Source organism: Anastrepha ludens, chromosome 6 (genome assembly GCF_028408465.1).
Source record: "Anastrepha ludens isolate Willacy chromosome 6, idAnaLude1.1, whole genome shotgun sequence".
Classification (NCBI taxonomy): Eukaryota; Metazoa; Arthropoda; class Insecta; order Diptera; family Tephritidae; genus Anastrepha; species Anastrepha ludens.
In genome coordinates this window covers 55403393-55417034 of record NC_071502.1, presented here as the reverse complement: position 1 = coordinate 55417034, position 13642 = coordinate 55403393, and the positions used below count along the sequence as shown (strand labels likewise).

The window sequence follows — 13642 nt, the reverse complement described above, 5'->3', positions numbered from 1 at the left end:
ACGCAGCGCTACAGAGACTTTAAGTTGGCTGCTTAAAGGGTTGTTTTAGCTGCGTCGGAATAGATCGGCGTCCTTCAAGAATTTGTAAATTTTGGATACGTTATCACCTGTTGGATCTTTTAAAAGAAAGAGTGCACTAATACGTTTGAAATTTCATTCTCTTTGAGTATTAAGAATAAAATTTAATACTAAAGAAGTGCGCCAATAGTGAAAATCCCCTTAATTCTTACTTATTTTGCACACCTTTCCACTTGTGAAATTAATTTTCATGGAAAAATTTACAGCTGCTGCACTAAAATATTAAAAGGTGATTTACTTAGTTTCTTAGCTGAAAGTAAGAGAACGAAATATTATATTAGTTGGTATTTTTTAATAGAAATATGCACGCTAATTAAATGAAGCAAAACTTTGGATTTTCCCTCAGTGAATGAAGTGGAATCCCCTTAGTAAATGAAGTGCATATATTCCGCACTAGAATTGAATGAAATTTATATGTAGCTGTGAAGCTATAGTCTTGAGTCAAAAGTATTGAAAAATATAGCCGTGATTTTATTGTCAGCCACAAACTAGAAAAACGTAATGAAACCGTTAATTGCGCAAATTGCTATTAGATTCGTAGATGAGGGAACTGGTATTTTAGTAAATCTATTGTGACCTACTAGCGATATGGTTATAAGTCATTTTTGGACCCGACTATTTTTTCCAAATTTTTTGTTTTGGTTTGATAAAATTTATTTATTTATTTAATCCGCGTTTTATAGTCGTTTAGTCGTTTCTGCGAACAATACCAAGATATTCCAATGCACCTTCTCCTTGAATGCAACGCTATAGCGTGGAGAAGGTTGAGACATCTTGACCAATTGCAGCCAGAAGAAAGGCGCATACGCTCAATCCCATCCAGCTCTATCTTGAGTTTAATAAGGGCACTGAGTCTGGATGAGGTACTGTGGTGAGTAGAGGGCACAAAATACTATGAGGTCGAAGTGTAAACCTCAAATCTTTCTATGTCTATATATATAGCCTAACAAGAAGATTTAAAATCTGAGAACTAATTTAAACTAGAATCGGCTCATGTCTTAAGGTTGAGCCCTGTACTCCCACGTCACTCTTCAGAAGGCTGGTAAATATTTTCTTCGCAGACCGCTACGGCTTGTTGCATTACGTGAGGCGTTTGCGTTTTCGAAATCATTTCCAATTTTTCGTACATAAAAATTATGATTATTTTTCTTATAGATTTCCATATATGTACATATGTACGATTATGTATGTAGATGGTTGTACCGAAATTGTCCGAATGGCTTTCTACATTTCCAGAGAAAAATATATTTTTTTAACAGCACTTGTTATTAAACTGACTTTATACGCCAATCACATGGAAATCTACATTACCCACAAAATTTTCCCATTTCATTAACAATTTGCAGTGCAAGTGCCGAAATTAAAGTTTGTTCAACAAAAAATTTAGGAAAAAAATATTAATTGATGCATGAAGATAAAAGATACATTTTACAATAACATGCAATGGGTGCGCTTAAGTCAAGCACATGCGTTTCGAGTATGTACTTATAAGCACACACACACATACATACATATATATGTTTAGTACATGGGCGTATGCGCGCACATTGAAAGTGAAAGATGCAGAAGGGGTGTTTTATGATCGCCAAAGAATTGAGAATTGTAAAAGAAACTGTGTAATAACGATCGGCAATCGTATAAATGCCAATTGAAGTGAGTCTTGTGAGGAAATGTTCCTTCTTTCTAGTGTTGTTTTTTTTTTCTTTTTTTTTTTTCTAGAATCTTATTTGGTGATTTGCGTTTAAACTAAAGCAAAAGTATGGTGTGGAATACTTAAGTGAAAGAGCAGAATAAGTTATAAAATACACACACACGCAGCAGTTAAATGCAAACTCATGAGTTCAAAAATATCCCTAATTTATGCTTCAGATGCTTCGCGAGATATGAAATGGAGATATGCAGATATTCCAAACCAATTCTTTTCAATTGGATTTTTTCCCCTTCTTTTGTTGTTGCTGTTTTTGTTTTGCTTATTCTTTCGAGAAGCTAATAGTGAATACTGAGTATGGAGTGTTGAGTGTTGAGCGCTCAGCATTTAGCATTTGTGTCGTACGTGCCTCAGCCTGTTCCTGGATTCCATCCAATTTTCTAAGACCGTGTGCTACCTTTTTGCTCTGCTACCTAGCTTAGACTCATATACATGCATACATACAAGTACATTTAACTATATTCTTTTCAGTTCCTCACGTCTCATCTCGGCTTTGCATGATTTTTTCGTTTATATTATTGTATTTTTTCTTTACTTAGTTTAGTTTAAGTCACTTAAGTTATGCGAAGCATTGCTTCGTCTGCGCGACTATAATTTTTAATCGCACAACTTTTATAGCAATAACAAAAACAACTACGTACATATGTATGTATGTAGGATTATATGTGTGTGTAGTACACAAATATAGAAATAAAATTAACGTCAACAATAACGTTCATGATAGGTAGGAACGTGATCTTGGCGTATATCAACGGCATTAAGCGACACTGGAACATTACCGATGATGTGTGCTATACAGGCGATCAAATGAAACAAAACAAAAAAAAAAACAAAGAGAAAAGAAAACAGTTCACGAAAATACAGAAATACTGACCAGTGAAATGATTCAAATCACAGAACGCATGCGCCAAGCACATACTTCTAGAGAAGGGAAAAGCGAAAGAACGCTGAGAAGCAGAAGAATTTTGCTTCCAAGACAACTATTCTTGAAAACATGTGCCAAGCCACTTAAATTGAAGCAAGTATGGATTTAAAAGTGTAATTCGAAAGGAAAGTATTAAATGGAAATATAAATCTGTGTAGTAGATGCATTTAAAAAAGAACTGGTTTAAATTAGAATAAAATGGAAAGAGGCACTTAAAAGAAATTATTAAAGGAAGAGCAAGTTAAGTGAGGGGCTATAGAAGATATGGAAAACGCTTATTTTTAAGTGGCGGAAGGGGGAGATAATTTTAAAATATGTATATTCCCATATAATATTTGTGCATATACCTTCTGTTCAAAAAGTACTCTGAGTTTGTCAAAAAAAAAAAAAAAAAAAATCAAAAGAGTTGAGTTATTCATTGATATTTATTTAATTCTTTCCAAATTGGCATCCATGGTGATCAAAATACACACAGTTCAATACTTCTTCCAATCTTCAAATCACTTTTCATAGGCAGATTTTGGAATACCATCCGGCACTGTACACGAATTCTCTTTTATGACCTCACTTGTGTCAAAAAGCTCTTCGCAAAGTGGTAACTTTTGTCGTGAGATCAATGAAAACTCACACGGCGTCATGCCAGTTGAATATAGAGCTTGCAAATGGCGGTATTACGGCTATTAATACTTTTGTACACCACTTGAAAATGAATACTCGCTTAAATGACGACTTTTGGTGCACACAAATCAACAACACACGTATATAAAGGGTTTTCCAAAAACAGGTGTTATTTTGAATAGCCCACTATTTCGGTAGATGTCACTTTTGAAGCTGTCATTTTTTGATATTTGACAAGTAGAAACTACGCCATTAATAAAAATGGAACGATACACGCTTAAACAATGCATCGAAATTATTAAAATTCAGTATAAAAATGGAAAACATTTGGCAGAGACGATTCGTAAAACTCGAACATTTTTGAGTCATCGTGAAGCACCTTGTCGGACCGCAATAGAGAAATTGGTGAACAAATTCGAGCTGTTGGGACAAGTTAGTGATGTGAAGAATAAAACCCGTGCACGTCGCTCAAGAACAGCCGAAAATATTGCTGCCAAATATTGTTTGTCCATTCCTCGTCGTTCTTTAGAATTAGACATTCCACAAACGTCATTACACCGTATTTTGCATAACAAGTAGTACAACCAACAGTTAAAAACAAACAAAAAAAAAAAAAAAACAATAAACCAAGCAAATACTCTCTTAACTCTCATATAGCAACAATATCAATAACACACACAAAACCATTTTTTTTTTTTGTTTTTCTTTTTAAGCTATTTTTCTTTTATGTTTAGTATACTTCAGTGGAACATTAAAGGCTACTGGAATAACTTTCTCGGTCTCCAATTGTTGATAAACAATTTAAACCCAGACATTATATGTCTTCAAGAAACACATTTTCCCCATACTCAAAACAACACAGTACTCCCAAAAGGGTACACCGGATACTTTGCAAATCTACCTACAATAAATTCCTCTAAACAGGGAATTGCTATATTGATAAGAAATCATATACCTCATAAAAAAACACATGTTACTTCATCGATCGTATCGATAGGAATTGAAATAGCAATTGATTTTAGTTTCACAATTATAAATACTTATATTCCACCACACCAAAATTTTTCCACCAACGAATTAGCCACAATTACCCGCAACGCCACACCCCCAATAATACTCACTGGCGATTTTAATGCTTGGAGCCCTTTATGGGGTTCAAAGAAATCTAATGAAAGAGGTACCCTAATCGAAGACGTTATTATTTGCGAAGACCTGGTAGTCTTGAATGACGGATCAGCCACCCACTTCTCCACACATCAGTCGTTTACCCATGTAGACCTCACCATATGCTCTCCTATACTAGCCCCAAAGTGCACTTGGCAAATTCTGGACAGCCTTCACGGTAGTGACCATTTCCCTATTGTCACTAGCATGCAATCCACGCTCGTCTATGAACTAATTAGACCTAAACTTAAATTTAAAACCGACATGGCAAACTGGCCTTTATACCAAAATCTTTGCTCTCATTTTTCCTCTCAAACTAATCACTCACACAACATAAATAAAGAAGCGGCTAAATTAAACAAAATAATTCGTTCTGCAGGAAATATGTCAATTCCACAATCTAAACCCTTCCGTGCAAAATCAGTTATACCCTGGTGGAACTCAAACATTGAGAAGCTCAGACAAGAGAAACAAACCCTTTGGAAAAACTATAGAAGATCTAGAAGCGAGGAAAACCTCATCTTATACAAAAAAGCCAAATACAACTTTAAAAAGGCGGTCAAAGACGCCAAAAACTTGAGCCTAGAAAACCTTACCTCAAAAATTAACCCAAATTCCCCTATTAAAAAGATCTGGAATGACATAAAAATTCTGACAGGTAACAGAACTAATACTTCTATTAAACTAGTAAACACCGGTTCAAAAATCATAACAAGCGCTTCAGAAATTGCAAATTTTTTCGGTACAAATTGGTCTCTTTGTTCCGAAGACAAAAACTTCCATGCAGAGTTTATTAGGCAGAAAAACGCAACACTACACAACAACTACAGACCATCCAGCATCTCAAATCTTGCAAAGAAAATAGAAACTAATATAACTTCTATAGAATTAGAGCAAGCACTAAAAAGATCAAAGGGGCAAACCCCAGGTTTCGACCGCATCAACTACCCCATGATAGCAAACCTTCCTCCGACAGTTAAAAGCCGAATGATTCATTTATTTAATAGCATTTTTGATAGAGGCATTTACCCTCAAGACTGGAGAACGGCAGTGGTTGTTCCAATCCCCAAGCCAAATAAACCTACATCGGAAATTTCCGGATACAGACCTATTTCACTTTTATCGTGCGTTGCCAAAACATTCGAAAAAATTATTGCCAAAAGGATAATGTGGTTTGTTACCAGAAACAACTTAATTAGCCCCAACCAAACTGCTTTCAGAGGTAAACAGAGTACAACCGACGTGCTGCTGCACCTGCAACATTACGTCTCCAATGCACTTTCATGCAGAAATCACGTTACCATATTGGCAACGGATTTCGAAAGAGCTTTCGACCGTATCGGTGTGCATGTGGTCCTTCAACAGCTCGAAGCTTGGGGCACTGGTCCAAAAGTCTTTAATGTAGTTAAAGCTTTTTTGACCTGCCGCAAGTTTCGGGTTACAATTAACTCTCAGTATTCAAATACCTTCCCTCTTCACAACGGTATGCCCCAGGGATCGCCATTATCGGTGATTCTGTTTATAATTGCTTTTGAACAACTGAGCAAAATAATATCCAAGTACAAAAAAATAGAACATTCAATTTATGCTGACGATGCTATACTGTTCACAAACATAACTGACATGGATATAATAAAATCACTATTCACAAATATTTTAAGTGACATAAAAACATGGGGCAATTCGTCCGGAGCTAATTTATCAATTAATAAATGTAAAATGCTTCACATTTGTAGAAAAATTAACTGTAAGAAATTTAATTTGTACCTTGACAGCATAAATATTGAATTTGTTAATCATATTAAAATTTTAGGAATAATTTTCGAAAAAAATTTTAGTTTTAAACAACAATGTATAAATTTAAGAAATAGCCTAGCAGCCAGACTAAATATTGTAAAATTTCTTTCCTCAAAACATAGTTTAATTCATGTTAGCACCCTAATTAACGTTACGAAAGCATTAATACTGTCAAAAATCGAATACGCTCTGCCCGTATACGGATGGTGTGCTGTCAGTAATTTGAAACTTATTTACAAACCTTACCACACCGCAGTGAGACGAAGCATCCATGCCTTCCCAACTTCGCCCACATTTGCCATCCTTGCTGAAGCAGGACTACCAAGTATTTTGGAGCTAGTAACTAAATCTACATACAAGCTTATCCCCAAACTTTATAACGCCCACAATGAGCTCCTCTACAAGGATGTTTTGTCAACAATTAAAAGCAAAAAAAATTACAAGGTCGAGTCAACGATTCGGCGATGTGTACGCTTTGCTAAAACATTAAAAATCATCCTTCAACCTCAACTGATCAAACCGGAAAACGAACCACACTGGAACTTAAACCAATCATCATTTATTTTGGAATTAGAGAAATTTCCTAAAGAAAGTACTACCAGTGCCACCTTTAAACAATCCTTCCTTAATATAATTGAACCATACCGGAAGAAAGGGTGGAATTTTTTATACACTGACGGTTCGAAAACCGATTATAGCACTTCGTTTGCAGTTTTGAGAAGTAGTGGCACGCTAATTACCCGAGGAATCATTGACCAACATTGCTCAATATTTACAGCCGAAGCTTTAGCCTTAAAATTAGCTACCGATTACGCAAAAAAAAATAAGGGGAAATTTGTAATTTGTTCCGATAGCAAATCCGCAATCAATGCAATACGCAACATAGGCAACGCTAACAATATCGTATCCGAAATCAGAACGACATGTATTAAAAACAGCAATAAAATCCGAATCATGTGGGTACCAGGGCACAAAGGTGTAGAAGGAAACGAACTCGCAGACCGCGCTGCAGACGATACACATTTAACACCTTGCTTCACGTTTCACACAACAAGCAACAATGACATTTTAAACGCAATTTACAGAACATTAGCCCTTGATAAACAAACCAAATGGCTTAATTATAATAATAAGTACACATTGATTAATAAACATGGAGAAAAAGCTATTTTCCCAAGCACATCTACTCGACAGCAAACACAAACATTCATTCGCCTTCGTATTGGCCATACTCACCTCACACATGAACACTTATTACAAAATTCACAACGTACAGCGTGCCCCTTTTGCAACAGCACACTGTCCACGGAGCATATTTTAAACGACTGCAGTCAACTAAATGTCTTTCGACTAAAATTTTTCGGAACTATTTCACCCAGCACACTTCTAACTACTATAAACCTTGAAAACATGTCTAAATTTATAAACTATCTTAAAGCTTGTAATATACTACATAAAATCTAAATAATTTTAAACTTTGTACTTAGATATTAAACATAATACATGTATATGTACATTTTACAGGATTAACAAAAACGCAATTTTAAAAGAGAGTCGAAGGCCTTGGCTGCTAGCACTCCTGTTAGTTATTAAGTATAATAATTGTATTATTGTACCTAATCATAATAAATAAAAAATAAAATTTGGGTTTAAAGCTTATAAAGTCCAGTTAACACAAGAACTCAAGCCGGCCGATCATCAACAACGTCGTGTCTTTGCTGATTAGGTCGTTGAAATGCATGAAAATGATTCGGCTTCGTCAACAAGCAAAATTGTGGAGCTCAGAAAATCCAAGAGTTATTGTTGAATAGCCTCTCTATCCTCGACGTGTGACTGTTTGGTGCGGTTTATGGTCCGGTGGAGTCATTGTACTTTACTTTTTCGAAAATGAAGCTGGGGCAACAGTTACGGTGAATGGATTGTGCTATTGAGAGATGATTAACTATTTTTTATGGCCGGAATTGGATGATATTGATATGGACAACGTTTTTTTTTCAACAAGACGGCGCTACGTGCCACACAAGCAACGAAACCATTGATCTTTTACTGGGATCGATCAAGAAATAGCTTGCACTATTTTTTACTCAATCATCATTGTGTTTAGTTTTGTGAGTCAATGACAGTTTATATCAGCGCTGCCACGGCTGAGTTAACCGATTTGGAATGTTCCTTTGCAACCTGTCAACAAAAGCTACCCGTATGCTTACGGCTACTATGATATTAATCTGGTATCGCTTACAAGATGAGATGTTTTCGAGACGGTGCATTGTCGTGGTAAAAAAATCACGAGCTTTTTCTCTACAATTTCAATCTCTTGTGATGCGCATTCTTCATCAAAAGCTTCAGTATACTCATATAATAGCTACTTTTAATTTAGTATTTGATGTGCTAGAAAGAATTCAGAGAACACAAAACAACGACACTCGGTTTGGTTATATGAGAATCGGCATTTTGATGATTTTTGGTGTGTTACGATGCCATATTCACATACCCAGAAATTGATGACTTTGAGGACAAAAAAAACTCTCGTCACTAGTCACGCTTTATTCAACTCGTTTTAACGCTTCGCAGCGATTTAATATCGGCGATCCAATATTTGCTTGATATCTCTCCGTTACTCACACGACTATTTTCGAATAAAATTTTCTTAAATTGATTGATGTTTTCGTCTTCCACACATGGGGATATACGTTAAGAATAAGGCAAATCATCGAAAAGTGGCATATTTACAACTAACAGACGCACTAGCCTAGATAACGCAATGATTTTAACAGCGCGGTTCGTTTAAAAACGATGTTCCGGCTACTTTTCGAACAGAAGTTGGTATAATAGAAGACTTCTGCAGCTGAATCCAAAAGTGCAGTTGGGTAATATTATACAAAAATTTCGAAACTAAAATTGATTTACATAAGTGTTTAGTAAACAAAGAAAAACTAAAATGAAAGAAATTAAAATATCAAAGCACTTCAAGTCACAGGAATACAACTCGTACGAGTGCGTGACTGACTAAAATCCCAATATGCGATGTGGGAGCAATGGTGCATGAATACATTCTGGTTATGGTACAAGTGGTGCTGCTATGCTTCCAACATTCCCTTTAAATAAACATAAATATTTAAGTATGTGCACAGATTTATTTGTATGCATTTGCCCCCTTTATTCTCTTCATTGTTGGTTTTCTCTACGTCATCATCGAAATAACCACAATTTGTATCATAAAAAATGACATGGAAAACAAATAAAATAATAAAAAAAGAAATGAAAGCAATGACTTAATAATAACATAGTTATTTCATTTGTGTGTGTTTCTGCCGGTTTTTATTTGTGATACGTTTACATGCCACGCTTTGCATCCTTATAGCAAATTTTCACCAAAACTTAACATCAATTAAGAGCTATGTTAAGTTTCAGAAATATCAAGCATTTCCACCTCATTTGGAATTAAGCAATTTCGCTGACAACAGACGGCCACCAGAGCAAGCTGGATGTTTATATTTATAAAGAGGGTCATCTGAGAATTGAATGTTAACGGTTTGCTATTTTCGTACTGTCTTCGAAGGAATGTGACAGAATATATATATATTATTATACATATTTACATATGCTAAAAATAAGGGGAAATAATTTTCTGTATGAAATCTGCACCACACAAAACTTTTTTAATTATTCCTGTATTTTTTGTTACGACTCCAGCAGCGCCTGAAAGTATAATATCTTGTAAAGAATGTTTACACTTGTAATTGACAGTAATAATATAAAATTGTATGGTAGGTCAGCAAAGGTGCGTTAGCTCCGGTCTGAAAACGAGTGTACGAACTTCTTCAGCGGAACAACAATTCAATGGGTATTCGGGTGTAACTGAAGTTAAGCATTATTTGCAATTAAAGCTCGGTGGTAATAGGTTATTATGGCTACCTTTTTCAAAATTAATAGAAATCACAAAATATTAACCCATTTTATTTTATTTTATTTATTATTTTTAATACTTTTTTAAGATATTTTTTTGGTGCAAAAATCGTATTTCTATCTCTTATTTAATTTATGTTCTAAAACTCTTTAACATTAATACAATTTCTTTCTTGTTTACTTACAGGTAAGCAGAAAAAACTAGCATTTTCGTGCTGCTGCTGTTAAATCTGCATCGAAAATGGCTTGTGTAAGTAGAAAAAAGTTTCAAATTTCGCTTAAAATTAAATACTCATACGTGCGAATTTGCCCCCAAAAAATCTCAATGCGAGCTAATAAAGTAGAAACGAAAATGTTAAAACGCTTCCACCTCGTCATCTTTCAAACCACTTCTAACATCATGAATTCCCATCGGATAATTTTTTTTTGTGAACAGAGTAACTCACTTAACGTTTGCTGGGTTGCCTCGAAATCTACCTTTTAAAGAGTAGATATGAGTCCTAAGGCGGCAACTGCTGTTCATCACTTAAAATCATTTTATTTTAGTAAAAAAGTTATTTTCTTACGAAAATATTAATTTAAAGCGGAAACGTGAGAGATGCGTGCCTTTATAAAGTAAATTTGAGTTGGAATTTCGACTACTCGGCTATCTCTTTGTGTGCTGGAGTAATCCAGACTATCAAGGAGATTTAGATGCTTCAGGCCGGCGCCTATTTTCTCAACATTTATTAAAGTTTCTTAACCATAAATGCGGGAGGTTTGGCTGCATGTGCTTCTTCAAGATGAAATGCGATGGTGTTAACAAAAAGCGAATGTCAAAATTTCTATGAAAATATGAATATAAAAATAAGGCAGCAACAAAGAAGCAGGGCATTTTGGTATTCAATCGCAAAAAAAAATTGAAATCACCTGTTATAGTGAATTTACACTAACTAAAGGGAGAGACACGATGCAGGCCGTTGCCATGACAGTCAGTTCTACGTAACCAGAACGACCCGGACTTATATCCGGCCAAGAACTTCACTTCAACAGCATTCCCTGCTTTATGCTGCTACAACAACAATATGATGCAGCCTTACGCTCTACCCCTCATAGTACAGAAATTATGAATAGAGGCAAACTCAAGCTGGTGTTGTTGTTGTTGTTGTTGCAGCAGCATAAACATTCCCCATATTTACATACAAACTCAAGCTGTGTCAAGCTTAGATGACTTTATTCTTTTTTTCATAAAAAGTACAGTATAACCTAGAAAATTCTTAACATTTTAGTTAAAAAGTTCAAAGTTCTGATCAAATTTGAAAAATTCGAACAAAATTTTAAGCTTTGCGTTACATGGTTTTTTTGGAGTATGAACTACATATTATTAAAAAAAAAATAGTAGTGTGTTTGTAATTTTGCAACGGCGTGAATATGAGAAGAAATCATAGAAGGATACGAATTAATAGTGGCTACGGCAAATACATCATTGAGAGGTGTTTAGACCAAGCCTCTTCTCCAATTTGTTATGTGCGTCTTGATATTATCTCGCAAATGGCGGGCTCTAAAATTTTGCATCGCCTACGACGGGAAAATATTTTTCATGGCAGAATTACATTAGAATGTTTGCTATTATCTGGTAACTACCGCTATCTTGCGTTAACTTCTGATATTTAATGTCTACAATGGAGGTCGAGCCCAAACACAGAAGATCATCTCGGCCACATTTTTATTATTAGTCGTATTTGATAACACAAAAAGTTGCAATAGTTGTTCCTCATTTTTGCAAGTAGGCTTTCTTTAATGCCAAAAAATTAATCATCACTCAGAAATTGAGAGAGCAAAATTACACTCCGATGCAAGAGGGACGGACGCTCAATTTGTGCTGGGGAAATTTTAGCTAGCAAAAATTATCCATCACGAAAACTATGATATTTATTTTTTACGGAATGTGGCTTTTGTTCGCTTCCGCCTGCTCTCTGACTTGCGCCGGTTGACAATTTGCAGTTTACAATTAAATAGAATAACGATAAAATGGGAAATTTAACAACAAAAAACGTGAGTATATAAAATATATTTATGGTAATTTTTTTAGTCAACACAAAAATTTGTAAATAAACTCAGCTGATATGTCTTCTTCTATCGGTTTTTGCAAATGATTTTCCATTCGTTAGGTTTTTTGTTTTTCCTCTCCTTGCGAAAGAATTTCCGCGTACGCTCTTCATTTAGATTGATGGCTGGTGATAGCTAATTTTGTTATCGAACACAACTGTTGTTGACTTTAAATGTGGATAAGTTTGATCAGAAAAAATCTGAAAGATCCCTTCCCTATAAGGATTACGATACTGAACGATATGGTGGCATATTTTAAGTTAAATTAAAAAAAAAAAATGAAATTTATAGAAAAAAGGTCATATGAACACATGCAGTCACTGGGCCAGCAGCCTCCCAGGAATGTCACCGGGACGGTATACATCCCCACGACTCGGGAACTATCAAATGGAGTAGATTTGAGAAAACTTGAACCAGACAAGATGAGTGAGAGTGAATTGCGGTTATCAGAGGTCGATGAGCTGAGGCGGGAAAGATGTCACACTCCGTGACAGTGTCCCAGATCCACCTACACCGCGCAATAGCGGTAATGCTTAATATCAATATTATTTACTTTCGCGTTACAGAATTCTTTTCTGTGCAAGAAAAAAGAAAGTCACTCACTCATCATAGGATGCGATGCCAAATTGCACAGCACGGAGTGGAGAAGTACTAACTCCAACAAGTGGGGTGAGTTTCTATTAGAATTTATTATTAGCAGCGATTCATATACACACAATGTCGGATGTACCCCGGCATTAGTTACCAGAAATCGACAGGAAAATCTTGATGTGACCCTTAGCAACAAAGTGGCAGAAACTTTGTTCTCGGATTGAGAGGTTTCCTCCAAATCTTCACTTACTTGCCACAGGATCATCCAGTTTGAGCTGGGGGAAGAAGTCATTCAAAAAAATTTTAGAAGTTCATAATTGATTGGTGGAGGGCGTGCATTGTAAATGTGGTACAATTAATTTTGCAATTAAAAATTGGGAAATCCATAGAAAAGCTTTTCAATGAGATAATAGCATTAAAAAGTGTCTGGGATAATATTCCAAAATAAAGATATACGCGTACATATCATACACATATATGTATGTACGTATGTTGTATGGCGTTCAGTCGGTGAATATCGACAAATTGCCTGCCAAGTATCATTTTGAAACAACAGTAAGAACTGTTTCCTATTCATGATTAGACGATATTCGTTCTTAAACGATTTTGGACGAGTTGAACAAAGTACGCGTTAGTTTGTTTTCTTCGGCTTGCTGACGCCAATTAGAATTATGAATTTCATCATTTTCTAATTCTACTTTTTTATTTCACTCTAAAGCTATGCGATTCTCATTTATCTGCGCGATAATTTGTCATTTAACCTAGTT

The 13642-nt window shown here is 35.3% G+C and overlaps 1 protein-coding gene across 3 annotated transcripts in view; it reads left to right on the top strand.

Annotated features, from left to right (window-relative positions):
* LOC128868625 (uncharacterized) overlaps positions 1–13642 on the top strand; it is a 110202-nt gene that overhangs the window by 52172 nt on the left and 44388 nt on the right. For 2 of the 3 annotated variants that reach the window (XM_054110923.1, XM_054110922.1), the window contains exon 2: positions 10384–10446. The exons of the other annotated variant lie outside the window; for it this stretch is intronic. In XM_054110923.1, the coding sequence (XP_053966898.1) occupies positions 10438–10446 (9 nt within the window). In that variant the 5' untranslated portion in view covers positions 10384–10437. The remainder of the gene's footprint in view (positions 1–10383; positions 10447–13642) is intronic. 3 annotated transcript variants of the gene reach the window in all.